General features: G+C 41.0%; 2 protein-coding genes across 5 annotated transcripts in view; both read right to left on the minus strand.

Annotated features, from left to right (window-relative positions):
• The window catches only part of NEK9 (NIMA related kinase 9), a 44,605-nt gene extending 38,601 nt beyond the window's left edge, over nt 1-6,004 (minus strand). For 3 of the 4 annotated variants that reach the window (XM_077937890.1, XM_015144126.3, XM_015144125.3), the window contains exons 1-3: nt 5,639-5,995; nt 2,997-3,174; nt 108-163 (exon numbers count right to left, since the gene is read on the minus strand). In XM_077937890.1, the coding sequence (XP_077794016.1) occupies nt 108-163; nt 2,997-3,174; nt 5,639-5,857 (453 nt within the window). In that variant the 5' untranslated portion in view covers nt 5,858-5,995. 4 annotated transcript variants of the gene reach the window in all.
• A 4,390-nt stretch (nt 6,005-10,394) lies between these two features.
• TMED10 (transmembrane p24 trafficking protein 10) overlaps nt 10,395-22,541 on the minus strand; it is a 44,881-nt gene continuing 32,734 nt past the window's right edge. Inside the window, exons 4-5 of the mRNA XM_015144148.3 lie at nt 14,646-14,772; nt 10,395-13,904 (exon numbers count right to left, since the gene is read on the minus strand). Of these exons, the coding sequence (XP_014999634.1) occupies nt 13,783-13,904; nt 14,646-14,772 (249 nt within the window). The 3' untranslated portion in view covers nt 10,395-13,782. The remainder of the gene's footprint in view (nt 13,905-14,645; nt 14,773-22,541) is intronic.

Genomic DNA, 22,541 nt, shown 5'->3' on the forward strand with positions numbered 1-22,541 from the left:
ACAAAAGGAAAAAAACACTCTTCATTATTGGAAGAGTAAATACAGAACTAGAATGCAAGAATTACAACACTACAATTCTAACTTCCTTCCATAGAAATATGAATTACCTCTTCCTCAAACAACTTGTCCTTCTGACGAAGGATTTTGTCATACAGGTTCCCTCCTGCAATTAAACAAGACACAGGTTTGAATTGCTTAATACAGATCAAAGCTTGGCTCCTGTTACAGGGTTTTTTAGGTGACACAAGCAAATGAAGGATTCTGCTTTCTCTCCATAGGCAACTACTTCTTTTGACTTTTCACATGGGCACAAAACTCTTCCCATCTCTCAAGGACTGCATCAGAAATATTCTTCAAAGATCTCCCTAACACAAGAGTCTTAATAAAAAAAAAGACATTTTAAGAAAAGATGTGAGTAAAGACCATTCTTGTTGTTCCCAACAAGTATATTCAAAATCAGATTTCTTTTCTAGAACTCTCCTTTAAGAACTCTGTAATATTTTTGTAACAACTCTCCCAGTTGTGACTACTATAACATTTGGATTAGGCTGGGCACAGTGGCTCACGCCTATAATCCCAGAACTTTGGGAGGCTGAGGTGGGCAAATCGTTTGGGTTTGGGAATTCAAGACCAGCCTGGGCAACACAGCAAAACCCTATCTCTACCAAAAATACAAAAAATTAGCCAGGTGTGGGGGCACGTGCCTGTGGTCCCAACTAATCAGGAGGCTGAGGTGGGAGGATCGCCTGAGCCTGGCAGGCGGAGGTTGCAGTGAGCTGAGATTGCACCACTGCACTCCAGGCTGGGTGACAGTGAGAGTCTATCTCAGGAAAAAAAGAAAAAAATTGGATTACACCTGTGATACAATGTTTTGTATTTATAGGGTATATATTTACAAATTTTCTACTTCACACCAAAAAATTTCCCAAAATTTAGGGTCTACCCCTAGACTGTTTCCTATCATTACTCTCTTTACTAATTCCTTCCTGTGGAATAAGTGTGAATTTACTTCTCTCTTTCCTTTATCTAGTAATACAGACCGCAAGTAATCATGGTTCATCTTACATCCCACCTGCAACTATAACTTACACTTTAGCCCTGGGTAAGTTTTTACTTCTTTTCCCCTGCAACTTAGTAACTCAGTTTCAACAAATGTATCATTTGTTCTAGTTCTTCCTAATCACAAAAGAAGTTAATGTCCTAGGGCTTCTCCTACTTTCAAAATTTTTAACAGAATCTTGTATATGGCACTGATCACCAATGATCATAATATACAAGAGTTTACACAAGAAAGTTATAAGGGACGAACATGCTGGAACCTCTTTAGCATGCAGTTCAGAAAAGGGCTTTGGAGGTTCTCTTGTGCAATAAGATGATTAACAGCTAGTACAGTACGTAGCAAACACTTTCTACCTACCAAATACTATGCATGTAATATAACAATCCTAGAAAGTAGGTACTGTTATCAATAAACTTTTCTTTTTTGAGATGGAGTTTCGCTCTGTCACCAGGCTGCAGTGGCGTGATCTCCACTCACTGCAACCTCCAACTCACTGGTTCAAGCGATTCTCCTGCCTCAGCCTCCCCAGTAGCTGGGATTATAGGCATGCGCCACCATGTGCAGCTAATTTTTGTTATTTTTAGTAGAGACAGAGTTTCACCATGTTGGCCAGGATGGTCTTGATCTTCTGACCTCGTGATCCGCCCAACTCAGTCTCCCAAAGCATTGGGATTACAGGCGTGAGCCACCATGCCCAGCCTTTTTTTTTTTTTTTTGAGACAGGGTCTGGCTCCATCGCCCAGGCTGGAGTGCAGTGGTCTGAGCTCACTGCAACTACTGCCTCCCTATCTCAAGCCATCCTCCCTCCTCAGCCTCCCAAGTAGCTGTGACTACAGGTGCACACCACCACACCCAGCTAATTTTTTGCATTTTTGGTAGCAACAGTGTTTTACTATGTTGCCTAGGCCTTCCTCGAATTCCTATGCTCAAGTGATCTGCCTGTCTTGGTTTCCCAAAGTGCTGGAATTACAGGCGTGCACCACTGTCCCTGGCCAACAAACTCATTTTAAAATGAGGAAACTGCTGGGTGCGGTGGCTTAAGCCTGTAATCCCAGCACTTTGGGAGGCAGAGGTGGGCAGATCACCTGAGGTCAGGAGTTAGAGACGAGCCTGGCCAACATGGCAAAACCCTGTCTCTACTAAAACTACAAAAATTAGCTGGGCGTGGTGGCACATGCCTGTAATCCCAGCTACTCAGGAGGCTGAAGCAGGAGAATCGTTTGAACCCAGGAGGCGAAGGTTGTGGTGAGCAAAGATGGCACCATTGCACTCCAGCCTGGGCAACAAGAGTAAAACTTTGTCTCAAAAAAATAAATAAATAAAGTGAGGAAACTGAGGCACAGAGAAGTTAAGTTTCTTGCCACGGTTATAGAGCTAGAAAGTAGACAAACTTGGGTTTAGAGTCTATTTTCTTTAACAACTAGGCTATACTGCTATCTTACAAGCAAAATGATCTGAAGAAATCAGGGATCAGATAAATAGCGCCATGCTTTACCATATACCACTTTCACTCAGTTATGATCTTTGGACTGCTTTTCAATAGGATAGCTTTAGCTGAAAATATAAATAAATATCACCTACAAGATATTATTAAATACTGTATCAAGCACTGCCAAGCCACATTCTGGTTAACTAATGTCATTTCATGAAAAAAAAAAAAACTTGAAAAATAAATGTAAAATCCAACCGAAGAAAAGATAGTTTGAAAATGGAACTATAATCACAAGAGAAAATTTGGATATGCAGGGGAAAATCCCTCTCCTTATTTCGTTAACCACTTCAAAATTCTCCAAGGCCTGAAAAGTTTCTCTTAAACTCGAGACATTCATTTAAAGTTTTTATCACTGTATATGTCTCTTCTTATATTCTTCTCCTCAAGGTAACTATGAGTCTATGAAAGTCTTGCTGGAGAAGGTCCCACTGAACTCTATCTTACCATTACAATATTCCAGCTCAATCAGCAGGGTGGTATTGTCCATGAAGTGATTGTAGTAGGCAATAATGTTGTCATGCTGCAGCAGTGCCAGAATAACAATCTCATTCAAGGCATCACGACGTTCCTTCTCAGACAGCCGGGTCAAATCAACTTCCTTCCACACAACCAGTGAGTCATCCTAAACACAGTAACAGAGGTATCGTGCTTTTCCTCTTGCCTGGCAGCAAATGAATCCACACCTAGATTTGTAAGCCTAGAAGCAAAACTACCTAAGAGGAGCAGAGACTGACTCCTCTTATTTTTTCCTTTTAACAGACTTCAAAGGTTATGTGTACAATTTAGCATTATAATTTATCACAGGACAGGGGAAGTAAAGCATTACGACGTCGTCGTCACACTCAATTTGCATGATGTCAGTTCCAGGTAAAAATATGGGCTGGGCATAGGTCTCAAAAAGATTCTATTGAGGATACTATGACAGACTGCTAATCATGATGGTGATTATGGCAGGGCAATACTTGAGAGGTAGAGAACTGGGGAGCAATTATCTATAGTTGGTCACAGCTTCTAAAATGAAAATACTAAACTTGCCTCTAGTTTTATAAATTTAGACTTCCCTAGTTTTATAAATTTAGACTTACCCTTTCTGGATAAGTCATGCCCCCTTTTGCAACTCTATAATCTCTCACACTTTTATGTATCACATTTTCTTCCATTCCTGAAAACTTACCTGTAGCTCCTGATGTCTACCATCTTTTTTTTTTTTTGAGATAGAGTGCAGTCATAGCTCATTTCTGCTCTGAACTCCTGGGCTGAAGCAATCCTCCTACCTCAGCTTCCCCAGTAGTTAGGACTACAGGCATTGCACTGCCACACTCAGCTAAATTTTTTTTTTTTTTTTTTTTTTTTTTTAAGAGATGGAGTATCACTGTGTTGCCCAGGCTGGTCTAGAACTCCTGGCCTCAAGCGACCTGACCACCTTGGCCTCCCAGGTGTTGGGATTACAGGTATGAGCCACTGTGCCTGGCCTCATTTTTTGCTGACACTGCTTCCTAGCCCAGGAGCATCTCCACCAATGTAACCCTCCCCATCCTTTTGAATGCCTCTGCCAAGCCTTTACAATGTTTTTGAAAAGACTCTGATGAACCTTTTACTGTAACCATGCCTTTAATTTTTAGACCCCATACACTGAAATATTTGTCCATTCTTTTCATATCTCTACATATACAACTTAATGCTATGTGTTTACTAACAATGGCCAACTTTTCCTATTGAAATATAAGCTTCTAGAGGAAGAGTGCTTCTGAACTTCTGTAAATTCACAGACCTAATAAATATTTGGTGATATGGATAACGCTATGCAATTTTTGAGAAGTGTAATCAAATTTAACTCAAAACAAATCCAGTAATCAAGTTCAACAGGATAATAATAAAAAGGCAATGGGCAAGATGTGAGACTTTAGTTCTAGTCCAAGATTTACTTATAACTTAAGTGAGCAAGTGACTTAAGTATACTGTCTTAGTTTCTCTAACTAAAATATAGAAATAACAATCCTTATCTCCTCTTTCTCATTTGAGTGCAAAAAAGAAAACAGACTACTAAGAATAACTCTAACATCATACATTAACGTGGCTTCAGGATAAAAAAGAACACTTAAAAATATTTTCTTGCAACCACTTCTCTCCTTCTCCATCTTTCAGCCTTAAAAGTATGCTGGCTTGGAACACACACCAGAACTGCAGATGGATGGATCACTTTCGGCAACCCCAGCAAGTTCTCATTAAATGTTTACCCTAAAGTAAGATTTTATGATCAAAACCAGTATATCGTTAGTTTTTGGAAGTAGAATCATCACTGCAGGGTTTTACACTAGTATATATTCTTAACTTGGGATTCCGTGATCCATGGATCTCTCCAAAGGATGTGCCTATGTGCAAATGTGTTGATGGAGGGGGTAAGATTACTTTGCTTATGTTAGGTTCTCAAAGGGGTCCTTGTGCCCCCCAAATTAAGAACTAATGGCTTAGAATATACCAACAGAGTACTTCCCATGCATAAACCCTGTAGGATAAACACTGATAAAGAACCAACACACAAAGATCTTCCCAATGAGCTTCAAGAAAAGCTTCCAACTGAGTGATCACAGCTGATCTTAAAGATAATGACACAAACTACGGAGGTGCCACCGGTGTGGGGATTTTGAAGCTATGCCCGTCCTCCTCACCCCGACCTTGGAAAACTATATATACAGCATGAGGGGAAGGAAGTTTTGGCAATACCTCACATTCGTATACCACTTTAATTTACAGAACAAGCGCCTTCGTTTCATTCTCAAGATAATCTTAAAAAAAAAAAGGATGATTTCAAGGTATTATCAGTAAGCCCATTTTACAGATGGGGATGCTAAAGCTCAGAGACGGTTAGGTGACTTAGGCCAATCAAAAATGACTAGTTAGTCAAACCAATGATCTTGCCAATTTCTAGTGCCGATGAGTGGGAAGAGCGGTGAAGACCCTGACACATATATCCTGTGGGCGCCTAAAGCACTAAGCTCACGACGCTGAGAAAGCGGGGCCGGGAAGAAAGGACTCGGGGCGACCCGACAGCGCCAGACAGGACGGCAGGTGCCGAGGGCCGCTACCTCGGTGCGGCGGTACAGCGTGGCTTCCCCGAAGGCGCCGCGGCCCAGGACGCGGATAGGGATGTAGTGCAGCTCCTCCTGCTCCGCCGCGCCGCCGCCGGCTCGCGGCCCCTGACTAGCGCTAGGCCCCGGACTCGAGTCCCCGCAACCCCCGGACTCGCTCCCAAAGTCCGAGTTGATGGAATCGCAGTGTCGTTCGTACTCGCCCAGCACCGACATGGCGGCGACCGCGGGCCTTCGGGACCGGCCTGCGTATGGCCGGAGGCGCTAGCCGCGCTGCGTCCCGCTCGCTTCAGATGCCGGCCCGCGGATCCGTCAGCCCAGCAACCCCGCGAAGCTCCATGGTGGCTCCTGCCCCCTGACCCGGAAGCAGTTCTCTGTGTTTCCGGCCCGGCTGAGTTTCCCCCGCCTTTGTTTGACAGCTTGGCTAGTCTAGCGGCCAAGGCTTCCCGCTTTCGGGGAAGGCCTGCTAAGTGAGGCTTCGGGCTGGGATTGGCGGGCGCGTGGTGGGAACTGCGTGGAACCGAAGGGCTCCCACGGGAACAAGGGCATCACTGACAGTACGGCCTCTCGGGTCTCTTTACCCTCCTCTGCCTCCCTGGTCCGGTCCCCATACAACTTCGAGGTTCAGAGGTCGTCCAGTCTCATCTTGACCTCAGGTCTGTGACAAGAGGGTGATTGGGGAAGCATTCCCAGTGTACACCTTCTTTCACCTTTCAACGTTGGACAGCATTCTTTTTTAGAAAGATAGTATAGTAAAGATAATATGGCCGGACAAGGTGGCTTACGCCTGTAATCTCAGCATGTTAGGAGGCCGAGGTGGGCGGATCACCTGAGGTCAGGCGTTTGAGACCAGCCTGGCCAACTGGTGAAACCGCGTCTCTATAAAAATACAAAAATTATCCAGGCGTGGTGGCAGGCACCTGTAATCCCAGCTACTTGAGAGGCTGAGGCTGGAGAATCAATTGAATGGAAGGAGGAGGTTGTAGCGACCCGAGATCGCGCCACTACACTCCAGCCTGGATGACAGAGCAAGACTTTGTCTCAAAAAAAAAAAAAAAAAAGTAATATAGACAGCCTAAATGTCCGCCTCCTGTCATCTCAGTCCCTGGTTCCAGTTCTTTCTCCCAGAGCCATCCTAAGTCCCTCCCTCTTCTACACAACTCCAAAAATATTTTAAGTCAACTTTCCTGACACTTTCCTTCTCCCCCGTCTCTTTTTCCAGGTTCAGTTTATTCAGATTTTTCCAGATCTTTGACCATATGATCTCATGAAACATTGAGCATTCGGTGCCACACACTGTTTGGGAACAGGAGATCTGCAATAACATGCTCCCTACCGTCAAGTAGGAAAACAGCAATATGGTGAACAATAGGTGTTCCATCAGTTATGTGACCTTGGGCAACTTCTCATCTCCAAGCTTGTTTTTGAACTCTATAAAAAGTTGTGAGAATATGGTCTACATCACAGACATAACAGCTAACATTTATTGAGTGTTATGTTCTGGGTACTATGCTAAAGGTTTTTCACGTATTATCCCACATTATTATGTATTATCCTGTGTATTATGTATTATCCTAACATTCCCATTTTACAGAAACAGAGTCACCTAAGTTACCTGCTTAATGTGACAGACCTAGTAAGAGGGAGCTGGGAAGTTAAACCCAGCAATCTGAAAAAGCAGGACGTGATAGGGCTAAGAGAAAGCCATGTGACTAGCCGGGCGTGGTGGCTCACGCCTGTAATCCCAGCACTCTGGGAGGCCGAGGTGGGTCGATCACTTGAAGCCTGGAGTTCGATTCCAGCCTGGCCCACATGGTGAAACCCTGTTTCCACTAAAAATACAAAAATTAGCGGGTGTGCACACACCTGTAATCCCAGCTACTTGGGATGCTGAGACACAAGAATTGCTTGAACCGGGGAGGCGGAGGTTGCAGTGAGCCAAGATCATGCCACTGCACTTGAGCCTGGGTAACAGAGCGAGAACCTGTCTCAAATAAATACATAAAAATAAATTGTGTCATACGGATTTGTGAAAAGTTTCTACTTTAAGAGAGCTTACAATTCATGTAACAGAAAACCACCAGGCAATTAAAACAGTTTGTATAAGGGCTATAAAGTGCAAGATTCTAGAAAGGCATTTAGGAGGGGCATCTGTCCAAGCCAAACTTGCTGTGTGAGTGCAGGCTCCCTGGAGGAATATACAAAATGTTAAGTCCAATGGTGGCTAAATAAACTAGAGATATCATTCCAGGTAGAGGCCATTCCATCTACATCCTCCTATTAATTAGAAGGCACTTTGAGGATAGGTATTGCCTCTTGTTTATCTAGATAAACTCGAGTTTAGTTTGGCTTAAATCTGTTAATTCTATTAACTGTTAATTCTGTTATTCTTGGTTAATCTGTTAAACAGAAAAGATGCTCAATAGTTTCTCAGTTGAATGGGAAAAAAAATGACTTAAAATTGGGAATGTTGACTTTCAAAGAGGCTGAATAGATTTCAGCCAAAGCTTAAAAATTTATTTTTTTCTGGCACCTTTGCAACGAGGAACTAGTTTTCTATAACTTGGTTGGCCTGAAACTGAATTGTTCTAATGATAATGCATGGATACTACAAGCTTAGAAGAAACATGTCCTATTACAGAGCAGAGACATTCCTGCCGAATTCTTCATTATACTGGATCTAACTGAAACTAATTGTCTTACCTTTGAATATTCATAAGTTCAAAAATAGTCAACATTTATTCTAATGGTATAACTTTTTTTTTTTTGGAGACAGTCTCACTCTGCACCCAGGCTGAGTGCAGTGGCATGATCTCAGCTCACTGCAACCTCCACCTCCCAGGTTCAAGTGATTCTCATGCCTCAGCCTCCTGAGTAGCTGGGATTACAAGCATCTGCCACCACACCCAGCTAATTTTCATATTTTTAGTAGAGAGGGGTTCTGCCATGTTGGCCAGGCTGGTCTCGAACTCCTGACCTCAAGTGATTGGCCTGCCAAAGTGTTGGGATTACAGGCGTGAGCCACTGCACCTGGCCAAGGTGTAAAATTTTAAAGCGCCTTTGGCTGAAACCAAACTATTTCCACATTTTACTCTAACAAGTGAATGGTTAGAATGCTATTTTGCAGAAGTTTCCAATTTGTGAATGGCAAATTCCCAGGGGCCATAGAGTTACTGTCAAGATGAAAGAACCTACCAAAGACCAACCCAAGTTTATACCCTTCACTGTCTGCCACAGTAGCCACTAGCTACATGTAGCTACTGAACACTTGAATTGTGGCTAGTCTAATTTTAAGCTATCGATGTGGTATAGCTTGAAATACACACTGGATTTTCAAGATTTTACATGAAAAATGGAATACAAAACATCTCCTTAACCATTTTTATATTAACTATATGTTGAAATAATATTTTGGGTATATTAGGTTAAATATACTACTAAAAATAATTTTTGGCTGTGCGCGGTGGCTTATGCCTATAATCCCAGCATTCTGGAAGGCTGAGGTGAACAGACCACGAAGTCAGGAGTTCGAGACCATCTTGGCCAACATGGTGAAACCCTGTCTACTAAAAATACAAAAATTACCTGGGTGTGGTGGCATGTGCCTGTAATCCCAGCTACTTGGAGGCTGGAGAATCAGCAAATTTTTACCTGTTTTTACTTCTTTAATGTGATGCTAGAAAATTTAAAATTATACATGCATCTCAACATTATATGAGACACCACTGCAACAGACTGAATAAATGATTTATAAAGCATGTATTGGGCTGGGTGCAGTGGCTCATGCCTGTAATCCCAGCACTTTGTGAGGCTGAGGTGGGTGGATCACGAGGTTGGGAGTTTAAGACCAGCCTGGCCAACATGGTGAAACTCCATCTCTACTAAAAATACAAAATTAGCTGGGCATGGTGGTACATGCCTGTAATCCCAGCTACTCAGGAGGCTGAGGCAGAATTGCTTGAACCCAGGAGGCAGAGGTTGCGGTGAGCCAAAATGGCGCCATTGCACTCCAGCCTGGGCAACAAGAGTGAAACTCCGTCTCAAAAGAAAAAAAAAATTATTCCCAAATAATGGGAACCACTACACTACAGACTATGGATTCATAATAAAATTTATGTGAGGGAGAACAGAGGTAAGAGGATAAATAAGAGGCCAGCCAGTCAGTGTGCAAAGCACTTCATATTGGCTCTTGGAAAGCTTTGTGAAAAATGTTCAACTGTAAGTGAAAGGAGAGGAGAAAAGGCCTTTACCTCCTGGAGTGGGGTTTTGCATTGGATATGACAGGCCTAAAAAGTGAGTCCTGAAGGGTCATATATTGGGGGGGGTCTTTTAGGCTTTTAGGAATGAAAGGCAAGGGAGACGGCTTTCTGTAGGAGTGATTCTATGTAGTTGCAATTTTAATTGCAAAAACCACAATCACTTTTGAGCGAACCTAATAGTAACAGTTTCCAAAAGAGACAAGATAGAATAAAATGCCTAGCTTACAGAACCATATTTGGTCTGAGGATGCAAAATTAAGGATTCTTAATTATATATACATATATATGTATAAAATTTACATATATTACATACAAAAAATATAATCTTTTACTAGCTCATATAAACTATCGATCTGCAGTAACTGAAGAATAACAATATTTTTTCTCTAATTCATCAGGTATCATTTGCCGTAATTTAAAATGGAGAAATATGGAAGAATTATCACCAGTCCAGACATAGAAGTACTCAAGAGTAACAGAACATACACCTAAAATGGTTTCTGCTAGCCTTTATTTGAGAAAATTTACACAAAAATCCCCAATCCAACATTTACAAGTGAATCTGTATAAATCCCATATGCCTCTTTCCCAAAGAAACCGAAAAATGGCTTTATGACAGGGCTCCATGACAATGGTATACAAGGCTTACTTAAACTGCATCATTCTCATTTATACAGACCATTTTGGATAATATGCTCAAAAATGGAGGAAAGCACATAACACCCCTGATTTTAAAGCTTATTTGCTCTTGTGTCAGTCTTTTGTCAAAGGCAAATACTTTTACTTTTTGGATAAAACCAAGGTATAATATCAATTAACTTTTAAACCAAAAGCACAAAATGTCCCAGCTGATAGGCATGAGTAAAGGGAAGGGACATGAAAGAATGTCATCTCCTACAAAGCTTAAGTTTAGGGTCACACTTGGGAACAAAAGCATCAGCAACATAAAATATTCTCTTCTCCTATCTTCTTGACATTTTATCACATCAGAAGAACATAACTAACAGAGTAGCTTTCATTGCTCCTAAAAAGGGGAAAGGCACCAGTCAGAAATAGGAAAGAAAATCTTGTTAGGCTAATGGTACATAATAGAATTTCACATTTAAAAGTTTAAAGATGGAGGCCGGGCATGGTGGCTCACGCGTGTAATCCCAGCACTTTGGGAGGCTGAAGTAGGCGGATCACTTGAGGTCAGGAGTTTGAGACCAGCCTGGCCAATATGGTGAAACTCTGTCTACTAAAAATACAAAAATTAGCCAGGCGTGGTGGTGTGCGCCTGAATTCCCAGCTACTCAGGAGGCTGAGGCAGAATTGCCTGAACCCAGGAGGTGAAGGTTGTAGCAAGCCAAGATAGCGCCATTGCACTCCAGCCTGGGCATCGCAGCAAGACTCCGTTCCCCCCCCCCCCAAAAAAAAAGTTTCAGGATGGATCTTAACCCACATATTATTTTCTCTACTTGGATGCATCCTCTGTGACTTAGTATATGTAATACTACAGATAGACTTTCTCAACCTTTGCTGCCTATGCTAAGGATCCGCAGCCAGGTTCTCAGAAGCAGTACCTACCAATTCTCAACAGCAGATGGCAATGTTGTACAAGTTAACGACAGAGCTACTTTTATGCCACATGAGAGGAAGATAAACAGAGTCAAAAGGGGGGGAAAAACGGTTTGAGTTCATAGTAGCAGGAACATTAACAGAATAGCCTGAGATTTTAACAACATAACTCATTCCCTCTTCCACCTTTGTACTTTATCCAGGTCAACACATCAGGGTTCTCTAACAATTCCAGTATTCTGCTGCTTTACTGTGAGATACGTGTAATTCTTGCAACTGTGATTAAACAAGCCCTGTAATAGCAGGGTTAAAAAGAGATTACAGAAAGGATAAATTCCTGCCTACTTTCTTGGGAGATGTGGGAAAGATTTCAAGTCACAACATTTTTCATAACTTTATAAACATGGTCATTTATATCCACATTTTCTCTTATTTACATTAGTTTTGGCCCTTAGGCACCTCATACTCCTACAGTGATTATTGGCTTTGCTTTCTTAACATGTATTTTTAAGTATTTACTCTCTTAATGGCCCTCCTAGATGTCTATTTTATACATCGTATCTCTTAATTCTCTAGATGGAACACTGAAGGACAGGAATTAAGTGACTGGCCATGCAAGAGCTGGAAATTTTATTTATTTTTCCTTGGTATAAGTTATGTTAAAAATTCAAGCAACCATGTATCTAACAGAGGAATTTTATCTAGGATATATTAAAAAAAAAAAACAACTCTCAAAACTCAATAGTAAAAAGAACAGATGACCTAAATAGAAAACAGACAAAAGACATGAACAGACATTTCACCAAAGAGGATATATAGATGGCAAATCAGCACATGAAAAGATACTCAACATGATTGGCCATTGGAAAATGCAAATTAAAACCACATGTGGTGTCATTACACACATCTCTGTGAATGGTTAAGATAAAAAATAGTAGTAATACCAAACGCTGGTGAGGATGTGAAGAAACTGTATCAATCATACATTGCTGTATGAATTGTATGAGTGGCTGTATGTAAAAGGTACAGCCACTCTGGAAAAAGAGTAGGGTAGTTTCTTACAAAAATATACGTGTTTACCATACAACCCAACAGTGCCCTTTTGAGCATTTATCCCAGAAAATGAAAATGTATGTTCACATAAAAACCTGTACATGAATGTTCATAGCAGCTTTATTAGTAAGGGCAAAAAACTGAAAACAACTCTTATGTCCTTTAGTGGGTGAATGGTTAAGCAAACTGTGGTACATCCATACCATGGAATACTACTCAGCAATCAAAAGGAACTGCCCAGACTTCACAATGATGCAACATATGCATGTAAGAAATCTGTACATACCCCCTAAATATATAAAAATTTTTAAAAGAAAAAAAGGAAGAAACTATTGATACATGCAACAACTTGGATGGATTTCAAGGGAATTATGCTGAATGAAAAAAAGTCAACCTCGTAAGATTACGTTCTGTATGATTCTGTTCACACAACATTCTTGAAATGACAAAATTACAGAGATGGAGGACAGAACAGTGGTAGCCACAGGTTGGGGTGAGGGTATAAGAAAGGGATGTGACTGTGGCTGTAAAAGGGCAGCAAAAGGGATTCATGTGACAGAATGTCTCTTGTGATGGTGGTCACATGCATCTACACATGTGATAATATTGCATATAATTAAATACACACACGAAAAAAGTTCAAGCAGTTAAGCACAAATATTTTAATTGTCTAAAATGACATTTTCTTTAAGCGTTATCTACAGTTCAAAGCTCACTTTTATGAGGTGTCACATCCATCACCATTTTAAGACATAAAATCATGAAAAGGTATCACCAGAAGCTACGTAAACATTTCAGCTAAGGGTAAAGAGAAAGTTAAGGGTGTTTTCACAAGGAAATTGAAAGAGGGCAATCCGAATGAAGTCAACATGGTCACACAAAAATCTTGGTAAAAGAACCAGAATGGAAGCCCAAGCTGCTGAGCAAGTGGGAGAAAAGAAAACATACTCCAAACAGATCACACAAGGGAACCCAGGACAAATGCTGACTTTGGCATTATCTAGGTAACCCCTATTTTTTTGTCATAGGTGACTCTAATAATAGACCTATTGTTGCAAAACCAGTCAAAATCCTACCAAATTAAAAAGTCCCTCATTGATTTGTTGGGTGTAGGTGGTACCCCACGTCCTCCCACACCAAAAGAGATCAGTTCTGGCAAGAAAGCTCCAACATGCCTTGATGGTGCTGTTGGTAGGATGCCTTAGGCCAGGCACGTCCCAGCGATGTTCTGCTGGCTGAGGTACAAGGTGGGAGGAGAATATGCCTCATTCATTACTCAATCAACTTCTTGGCCTTGAAGAAGCGTCGTAGGTAGAAGACCTGCCAGGTGGCTAGTCCAATGAGGCAGAACATTGAAAAGATGCTGAAGTATAGGACCCGAGTGTTTGTTGACTCTAAAAAAAACAAAAACATTGTAAACATAATGAGTGAGCCTCCTCAGCTGGCTAAACAATGGCAGGGGAGCAATGTAAAGGCAATTAATTAACTTCACTCTGTCCCTAGGTCTAATAGTAGGATTTCAGATAATTTTTTTTTTAAGTTCATTATCCTGGCTGGGCGCGGTGGCTCACGCCTGTAATCCCAGCACTTTGGGAGGCTGAAGCAGGCGGATCATGAAGTCAGGAGATCGAGACCATCCTGGCTAACTCTGTCTCTACTAAAAATATGAAAAATTAGCCGGGCGTGGTGGCACGCGCCTATAGTCCCAGCTACTTGGGAGGCTGAGGCAGGAGAATCGCTTGAACCCAGGAGGCGGAGGTTGCGGTGAGCCAAGATCACACCACCGTACTCCAGCCTGAGCCACAGAGCGAGACTCCGTCTCAAAAAAAAAAAAAAAAAAAAAGTTCATTATCCTATATATAAATGTTGAAAATAACAAAGCTTGCTGCTATCAATTTGATATGGGTATAGACTAATTGAGGATGCTGTCAACTGCCTATCACAGTAGCAATTTCTGCTCTCTTGAAAATCTAACAAGGCTCATTTACCTTTAGCAACAACAACAGCGAAGTAAGCAATTTCCCTTCCATATACCCGCCTTGGCAAAACTGAGAAAAGGATACACCAGAATTGAAAGTTTGGAGACTGTCTCATTTATGGGTCACTTAAGAAGTAAGAGTCGCCTTCCCCCTCACCGTTGGTATCACGCATCTCCTCTTCTCTCTTCTTCATGTAGGCAAAATCATTAACAATAGATTCTGAAAGGTCTTCTAGGCGTCGCAGCTCTACCTCTAACGGTTTGAGCTTCTCAACTTTTGCAATCTGGAAAAGAATGGAATATTTTCAGCTCTCTGAAAACATCGCTTCAGTCAAGAACATAAAGAAGGCAACAGAAGAGTCTTTTTTAAAGTTTCACAAGATTTAAATTCTCTCCTATCAATCATCCCAACATATTTTAAAATTTGGGCTTGTTTCTTTCCCTATAGACTGTATCTTTCCATTTCAGACCTTTTTTTATACTTTAATTTTGACTAAAATCTCTTTACAAGTAATATAATAACCGCAGGCTATAAAGCAAGATATACTATTGTCTCAAGATTTTTACTTTTTTTTTTGAGACAGAGTCTTACTCTGTTGCCCAGACTGCAGTGCAGTGGCATAGTCTTGGCTCACTGCAGGCTCGACCTCCTGGGCTCAAGCAATCCTCTTGCCTCAGCATCCCGAGTAGCTGGGACCACAGTCATGCAGCACCACACCCAGCTAATTTTTGCACTTTTTGTAGAGATGGGGTTTTGCCATGTTGCCCAGGCTGGTCTCCAACTCCTAAGCTCAAGCAATCTGTCCGCCTCAGCCTCCCAAAGTGTTGGGACTACAAGTGTGAACCACCATGCCCAGGTGATTTTTGACTTTAGTAAAGCACTTTACTTTGCCCTTCCACTCATGTCTAAGAAGTAAACAACATTATTAATATAATAAATGTGAGTCATATTAGGTCAAACCTGGTTTTAGAAGAAAAACCACTAAATTCATTAAACCTTTGACAGTACATATGAATGTGAGCATGTGTTATTAGAGCATTAAAGTAATACTTCAAAATACACAATTAGAGAATTCTGGTTTGTTCATATAAATCCTACAACAACTTTTAAGGTTTAGTATCAGAGCTCAGATGTGAGAAAACTGCACTGAATTTTTTATGCATTTTTTTTTCTTTTAGAATGACACAGTTATCAAAAGAAATCTCCAAGGAATTCCCTGTATGCTGAGGAATGAAGGATGTCAGAAAGAAATTAACTGTCTTCTGTTCTCAAGTTAGATTCCTAAGAAAACTCTTAAGAGTATCCAATAACTAGAGGCATCTATCACACCAAAGATTGCACTATTCTATGTTTTTTTTCTTATCAATCTTAGATTATGCTTTGCTTTAAAATGGGATACACCACCAGAGCTTTCCTGATTTTTTTTTTTTTTTTTTTTTTTTTTTGAGATGGAGTCTCGCTCTGTTGCCAGGCTAGAGTGCAATGGCACGATTTTGGCTCACTGCAACCTCCGCCTCCCAGGTTCAAGTGATTCTCCTGCCTCAGCCTCCTAAGTAGCTGGGACTACAGGTATGCGCCACCACACGCAGCTAATTTTTTGTATTTTTAGTAGAGGTGGGGTTTCACCATGTTGGCCAGGATGGTCTTAATCTCTTGACCTCGTGATCCACCTGCCTCGGCCTCCCAAAGTGCTGAGATTACAGGCGTGAGCCGTCACACCTGGCCAGCTTTCTAGATCTTAAAACTTCTACATACCAGTTGCTCTTAAAGTTTCCACGTAGAGAATTCTTTAATAACTATCTTTCTTTCTTTTTATTAATTTAATTAATTTATTTATTTATGGAGTCTCACTCTGTTGCCCAGGCTGGAGTACAGTGGTGTGATCTTGGCTCACTGCAACCTCTGCCTCACAGGTTCAAAAAAATTCTCCCACCTCAGCCTCCTGAGTAGCTGGGATTACAGGTGTGCGCTACCACACCTGGCTAATTTTTATATGTTCAGCAGAGATGAGATTTCACCACGTTGGCCAGGCTGGTCTCGAACTCCTGACCTCAAGTGATCCACCCGCCTTGATCTCCCAAAGTACTGGGATTACAGGTGTGAGCCACCACATCTGGCTACACCTAATAATTCTGTTTCTATATCTGCTTCTTTACTCCCTATTTATTTACATTCCCTATGGCCCACTTTTTTTCCTCTCCTTTGTTCAATTCATTGTCCTTGTTCTTTCTCTTTGTGAAATGTTAACAGCAGTTAACAAGGGATGAATAGGAGGAATTTATTTTACATTTTCTTATTACATTTTTCACTAAATGTGTGATGAACAAAAGTTATTTAAAATAAAACAAACTGCTGTTAAGATTGGGATGTAAAAATTGAGTTTATATTTAAGGTTCATAAAAATATGGTGATAGACGCGATGATACACCTACGTTTTCTCTCACCAGATGCACATTTTCTTGCATTTATAAAATGTTGGCTAGAGTTAACGGTGTGACTGGTAACTGCAGAACAGCTTCTGGGTGTAAGATTTAACCAACAGTTAATGCACAGAGCTAACTTTCTTAAGTGAATGGCCAAATGCCAGGTTTTGTCATTAACCCAGAATGTATATCTATTCATTGATCTCATATAGAGCTGCAGAACAAAAAAACATTCCCCAAGAAAAATAAGAGGAGCTATACAAGCTGAACCTTAGTCTAACATCTTCCCTCCTGCTCTATACTTCCCCACTCTGAGCTTCCTAAATGAGACAGTATAAAGGAAATGGCATGATACTTCTTAGAGATAAATTATTTAAAGTTCCCTAAATAGAAACTTGCAAAAGAAACTGGAAGTGAAACTACGGCTGTGCCTCTGCCAGCTGAAAATGATATTAAAAAAAAAATTACACTAAAGCCTGTTGAATCCCCCAGCCCCTGCTTTCTTTCTTTCTTTTTTTTTTTTTTTTTGGTTAAAGGACAATAGTCCAGAGACTTAAAACCCAAAAAACAATGATGGAATTAAACCTGGTACTGAAGATGGCTTTTGTAGATTACAGCCCCCCATAAGCTGTTCTCAATCCCTTTACAGTAATAAAATTTATTTTTTAGTTGTACAACCAACACATAAATATAGTCTTCTGCTAAAAATTTAAACTATCCAGAAGCAAAGAGAATATGAACCAAAAGTCTACCTTCATGGTTCCTCAAATCCCACATTGCTTTCCAGAGGTAACGATGCTTATAAACTCGATGTATTATCTTTCCACACCTTTTTGTCTGAGACACTATGCTTTTATATGTAAATGTACACAAAAATATAACTTAAAATATATTTATAAATGGCATCATACTACACATATTGTTCTACAGCTTTTTTCCATTTAATAAGATATTTCCAAAAATGGCAGTGCTTATAAATTTACCTTATTCTTCTTAACTGCTGCATAGCATTCCACATTGCTAGTATTCTACATTGTTTAGTTAATCATTCAATCCCCAACCCCTTTTCTAGTACAGGTGCTACTCCAGACTCTATACCTCTATTCATAACCAAACAGTCAAATTCCTATCTTCAAAGCTGATTTTATTTCCTCCACAAAATCTCTGCTGAGGCCAAGCATAGTGGCTCACACCTGTAATCCCAATACTTTGAGAGGCTGAGGCAGGAGGATCACTTGAGCCTGGAAGGTCAAAGCTGCAATGAGCTGAGATCATGCCACTATACTCCATCCTGGGAGACAAACTGAGACTCCGACTCAAAATAAATAAATAAATAAATAAATAAATAAATAAATCTCTATTGAATCCCCTCTTTCATCCAGGAAATTATTTTCAGACCTTCATTAGTGTGATGAAGGTCTCATTTTGGTCTCAGTTCCTAAAAGCCATTTTTGCCTAATAATTACCTTCACTCATGATACTAATTTAAAATCTAGAAAGCTTAAAGAAATCTCAAGAGACTAAAACAATACTGAAATCTAACTTGCCATTCCAAACACCTAGTACACCATGGATACTCAATAGTAAATAACAACAATCATGGATATATTTCTACGTTGAATCTAAACCTAGAAATCAAAATAATATTTGGAGGAAATCAAAGAACAAAAATCTTTTCAAACCACCAAAATCTGATAGACTTAACAATTAAATGCTATTAAGGAAAGCAATTCCACCTTCCTCCATGTGAGAACACAGTGAGAAGGCAGTATGCACTCAGAAGAGGGCACTCACCAGAACCTGACCACACTGGTACCCTGATCTTGAACTTCCTTGAATCCAGAACTATGAGAAATAATTTCTGTTGTTTATTTTATTTTTATTTTATTTTATTTTTGAGATGGGAGTCTTGCTCTGTCACACAGATTTTCCTGCCTCAGCCTCCCAAGCAGCTGGGATTACAGGCGTGCGCCACCACATCCAGCTAATTTTTGTATTTTTAGTAGAGACAGGGTTTCACCATGTTGGTCAGGCTGGTCTCAAACTCCTGACCTTGTGATCCTCCTGCTTCAGTCTCCCAAAGTGCTGGGATTACAGGAGTGAGCCACTGCACCTGGCCTGTTTATTTTTCCAAAAGAAAAAAATTAGCCAGGTGTGGTGGCTCACGCCTGTAATCCCAGCACTTTGGGAGGCTGAGGCAGGTGGATCACTTGAGGCCAGGAGTTTGAGACCAGCCTGGCCAACATGGTGAAACCCTGTCTCTACTAAAAACACAAAAATTAGTTGGGTGTGGTGGCACACACCTGCAGTCCCAGCTACTCAGGAGGCTGAGGCATGAGAATCCTTCGAACCTGGGAGGCAGAGGTTGCAGTGAGCCGAGATGGCACCACTGCACTCCAGCCTGCGCTGGGTGGACTGTGTCTCAAAATAAATAAATAAATAAATAAATAAATAAATAAATGAAGAAGTAGTAGTAGTGTTTAAAAAAAAAAAAAAAAAACCACACAACTTCATTGCAGGCTGGGCGCAGTGTCTCATGCCAGTAATACCAACACTTTGGGAAGCCAAGGCAGGTGGATTGCTTGAGACCAAGCTGGGCAACACAGCAAGACCCCATCTCTATTACAAAGTAGTAGTAATAATAAAGAAAAAAAACTTTACTACAAGAATATATAACAATAAACTTTTATTACCAGCTTAAAACAAATGTAAAAAGTTTCTTGTTTTTTTAAACATTTTAAGACCTTAACGTTTTTTCTGAGTTCTTATTTTTTTTTTTTGAGACGGAGTCTCGCACTTTCCCCCAGCCTGGCGTGTAGCGGCGTGATCTCGGCTCACCGCAAGCTCAGCCTCCAGGGTTCACGCCATTCTCCTGCCTCAGCCTCCTGAGCAGCTGGGACTATAGGCGCCCGCCACCACGCCTGGCTAATTTTTGTATTTTTAGTAGAGACTGGGTTTTACTGTGTTAGCCAGGATGGTCTCGATCTCCTGACCTTGTGATCTGCTCGCCTTGGCCTCCCAAAGTGCTGGGATTACAGGTGTGAGCCACTGCGCCCGGCTCTGAGTTCTTATTATGTGCAAGGTACCAAGGTAAGTTACGATCTTAAGCTCTCACAGCTTACATAGTAAGTCATAACCATAACATACGGCTTTATGTAGTAACTTCTATAACAAAGACACACATTAAAAACAGAGTTCTAGTCGGGAGGACAAAGTGAAGCTTAACAGCAAGTGCGTGAGCTGGGTCTCCCAAGTTGGGCAGGACTTCTAAGAGGGCATTCAAGGCTGAGGGGAACCTGTAAACCAAAACACAGAGGGAGTAAAGTGCAGGCATGTTTGGCAACTATGAATAGTCTAGACTTAAGTAGTCTGGTGTGCTAGAAACTAGACTATAGGGTATGTGTGCATGTACCCACATAACTGCCACACACTTGTGCTTGGGGAGGGTAGGGGATAAGGGGATAACAGCAAATGACAGGCTCAAAAGTTAGGCTGAGACTAAATTGGGGAAGGGGATGAAAAAGGTAGAATAATGAATCAGGGTCATTCATATATGCTCACAATGTGGTATATTTTGTAATCTCATTTAATCCTCGTAACCCTATAAGGTGAATATTTTTATCCTTAAGTTTTACAGATGAGGAAACTAAGTCTCAGAGGTATTAAATATACTTGCCCAAAGTATCACAGCTTGGTGAGTTGGCATTAGAATCCAAGTCTATGTGAGTTTATTCTGTAAGTACCAGAAATGTAATAAAGAAAACCAGATGACTATACTAAGCTTTTCCTGAATCAAAGGTGAAAATGAACAAGCTATATTAGGTCACAAGGATCTATATAGGTTGTCCTATTTGCTTGACTAATAAAGTTTGACTAATAAACTTCCTGGGTTTCCCATTGCTATTATTTTTGCAGGGCCACAGAGTAAAATTTTAAAACGAATCATGTAAGTATTCTCAAGAAGACGCTCTTTACTTGCTCAGGACTAAGCATCTAATAAATAGCACTGAGACTTTATATCACTGTACAAAAAGCTAAAAAAGAAATCCTCAGTATCAAAATTCCCACTTTCTGTTGTTCTGCTCTTGTAAACAGTTGATTAAACTGTTGAAAGTATCTGTAAGAATGCCAAATTATACATGTTTCATGAAGGCAGGCTGGTATTCTATTCTACTTTCCTTCATCACTGGAAGCATGAGGTATGTTTTGCCAAGTCTGTAAGACAATGTGCACCACAGGTTCTCCAGTAGGGGCTGACATTCCCCTGGCAGGCTGCATGTAGCTGTTAAATAATCAAAGGATGTTATAACTTCAAGGTACTTCATTTTGCAGTGAGTCCCTCATTTTTCAAATGAGGAAACTAAAGAGTCCATAAAGTTACTCAGCCCTTTGGGTGCCCAACCAAAATTAACAGTACCATGGTCTCTTAACTCCCTACTCAGGGTCATCACAGCATTTAAACTGCCAAACTCTGCTGTAAAATTCGAGAACAGAATCCTTGACTTCCAAAAGCATTTATGCTCTCTGTACCCAAATCTGACCTATCTTTCAAGCCTCCTTGAAAGCTTCCTTCAACCACTCCTGTCCATGCTCTCTCTTCCCTGAAGCTCTACAACACTTACTGTGTCACACAGTTAACACTCAATCATATATTGTCATATTCACAAATTGTTTTATTTTTATTCTATCCCTTCACACTAGTTTGGCCCCTGAACTCAAGGAAATTAAAATGATTTATAGTTTATATAGTCTTAAAGACCTGATACATAGTAAACACTTGTAATTGATCTGTTCTGCCCACTCTATGCCTTCTTCAAAGAAGGCAACTTTCTCAAAGTAGCTAAGTGCTGCTGGTCCCCTGAAGCAAGTGTTTCTTGTATACTAAAAGCACTCTGCATTTATTTTTTTTCTTATTTTTTTCTTTTTCTTTTTTTTGAGATGGAGTCTTGCATTGTCAGCCATGCTGGAGTGCAGTGGCATGATCTTGGCTCACTGCAACCTCCATGTCCCAAGTTCAAACAATTCTCCTGCCTCAGCCTCCCGAGTAGCTGAGATTACAGGTGCCTTCCATCACACCCAGATAATTTTTATATTTTTAGTAGAGACAGGATTTCACCATCTTGGCCAGCTTGGTCTTGAACTCCTGACCTCAGGTGATCCACCTGCCTCAGCCTCCCAAAGTGCTGGGATTACAGGTGTGAGCCACTGCGCCTGGCCTGCATCTATTTTCATAAGGCCTGCCGCCTAGGAGAAAGCCTTCTCTACCACCATATCTATTAACATCATTCTTTTTTTTTTTTTTTTTTTTGAGACGGAGTCTCGCTATGTCGCCCAGGGTGGAGTGCAGTGGCCGGATCTCAGCTCACTGCAAGCTCCGCCTCCCGGGTTTTTACGCCATTCTCCTGCCTCAGCCTCCCGAGTAGCCGGGACTACAGGCGCCCACCACCTCGCCCGGCTAGTTTTTTGTATTTTTTAGTAGAGACGGGGTTTCACCGTGTTAGCCAGGATGGTCTCGAACTCCTGACCTCGTGATCCGCCCGTCTCGGCCTCCCAAAGTGCTGAGATTATAGGCTTGAGCCACCGCGCCCGGCCTATTAACATCATTCTTACTGGTCATGGTAGGTACCAT

Source organism: Macaca mulatta, chromosome 7, assembly GCF_049350105.2.
Source record: "Macaca mulatta isolate MMU2019108-1 chromosome 7, T2T-MMU8v2.0, whole genome shotgun sequence".
Lineage (NCBI taxonomy): Eukaryota > Metazoa > Chordata > Mammalia > Primates > Cercopithecidae > Macaca > Macaca mulatta.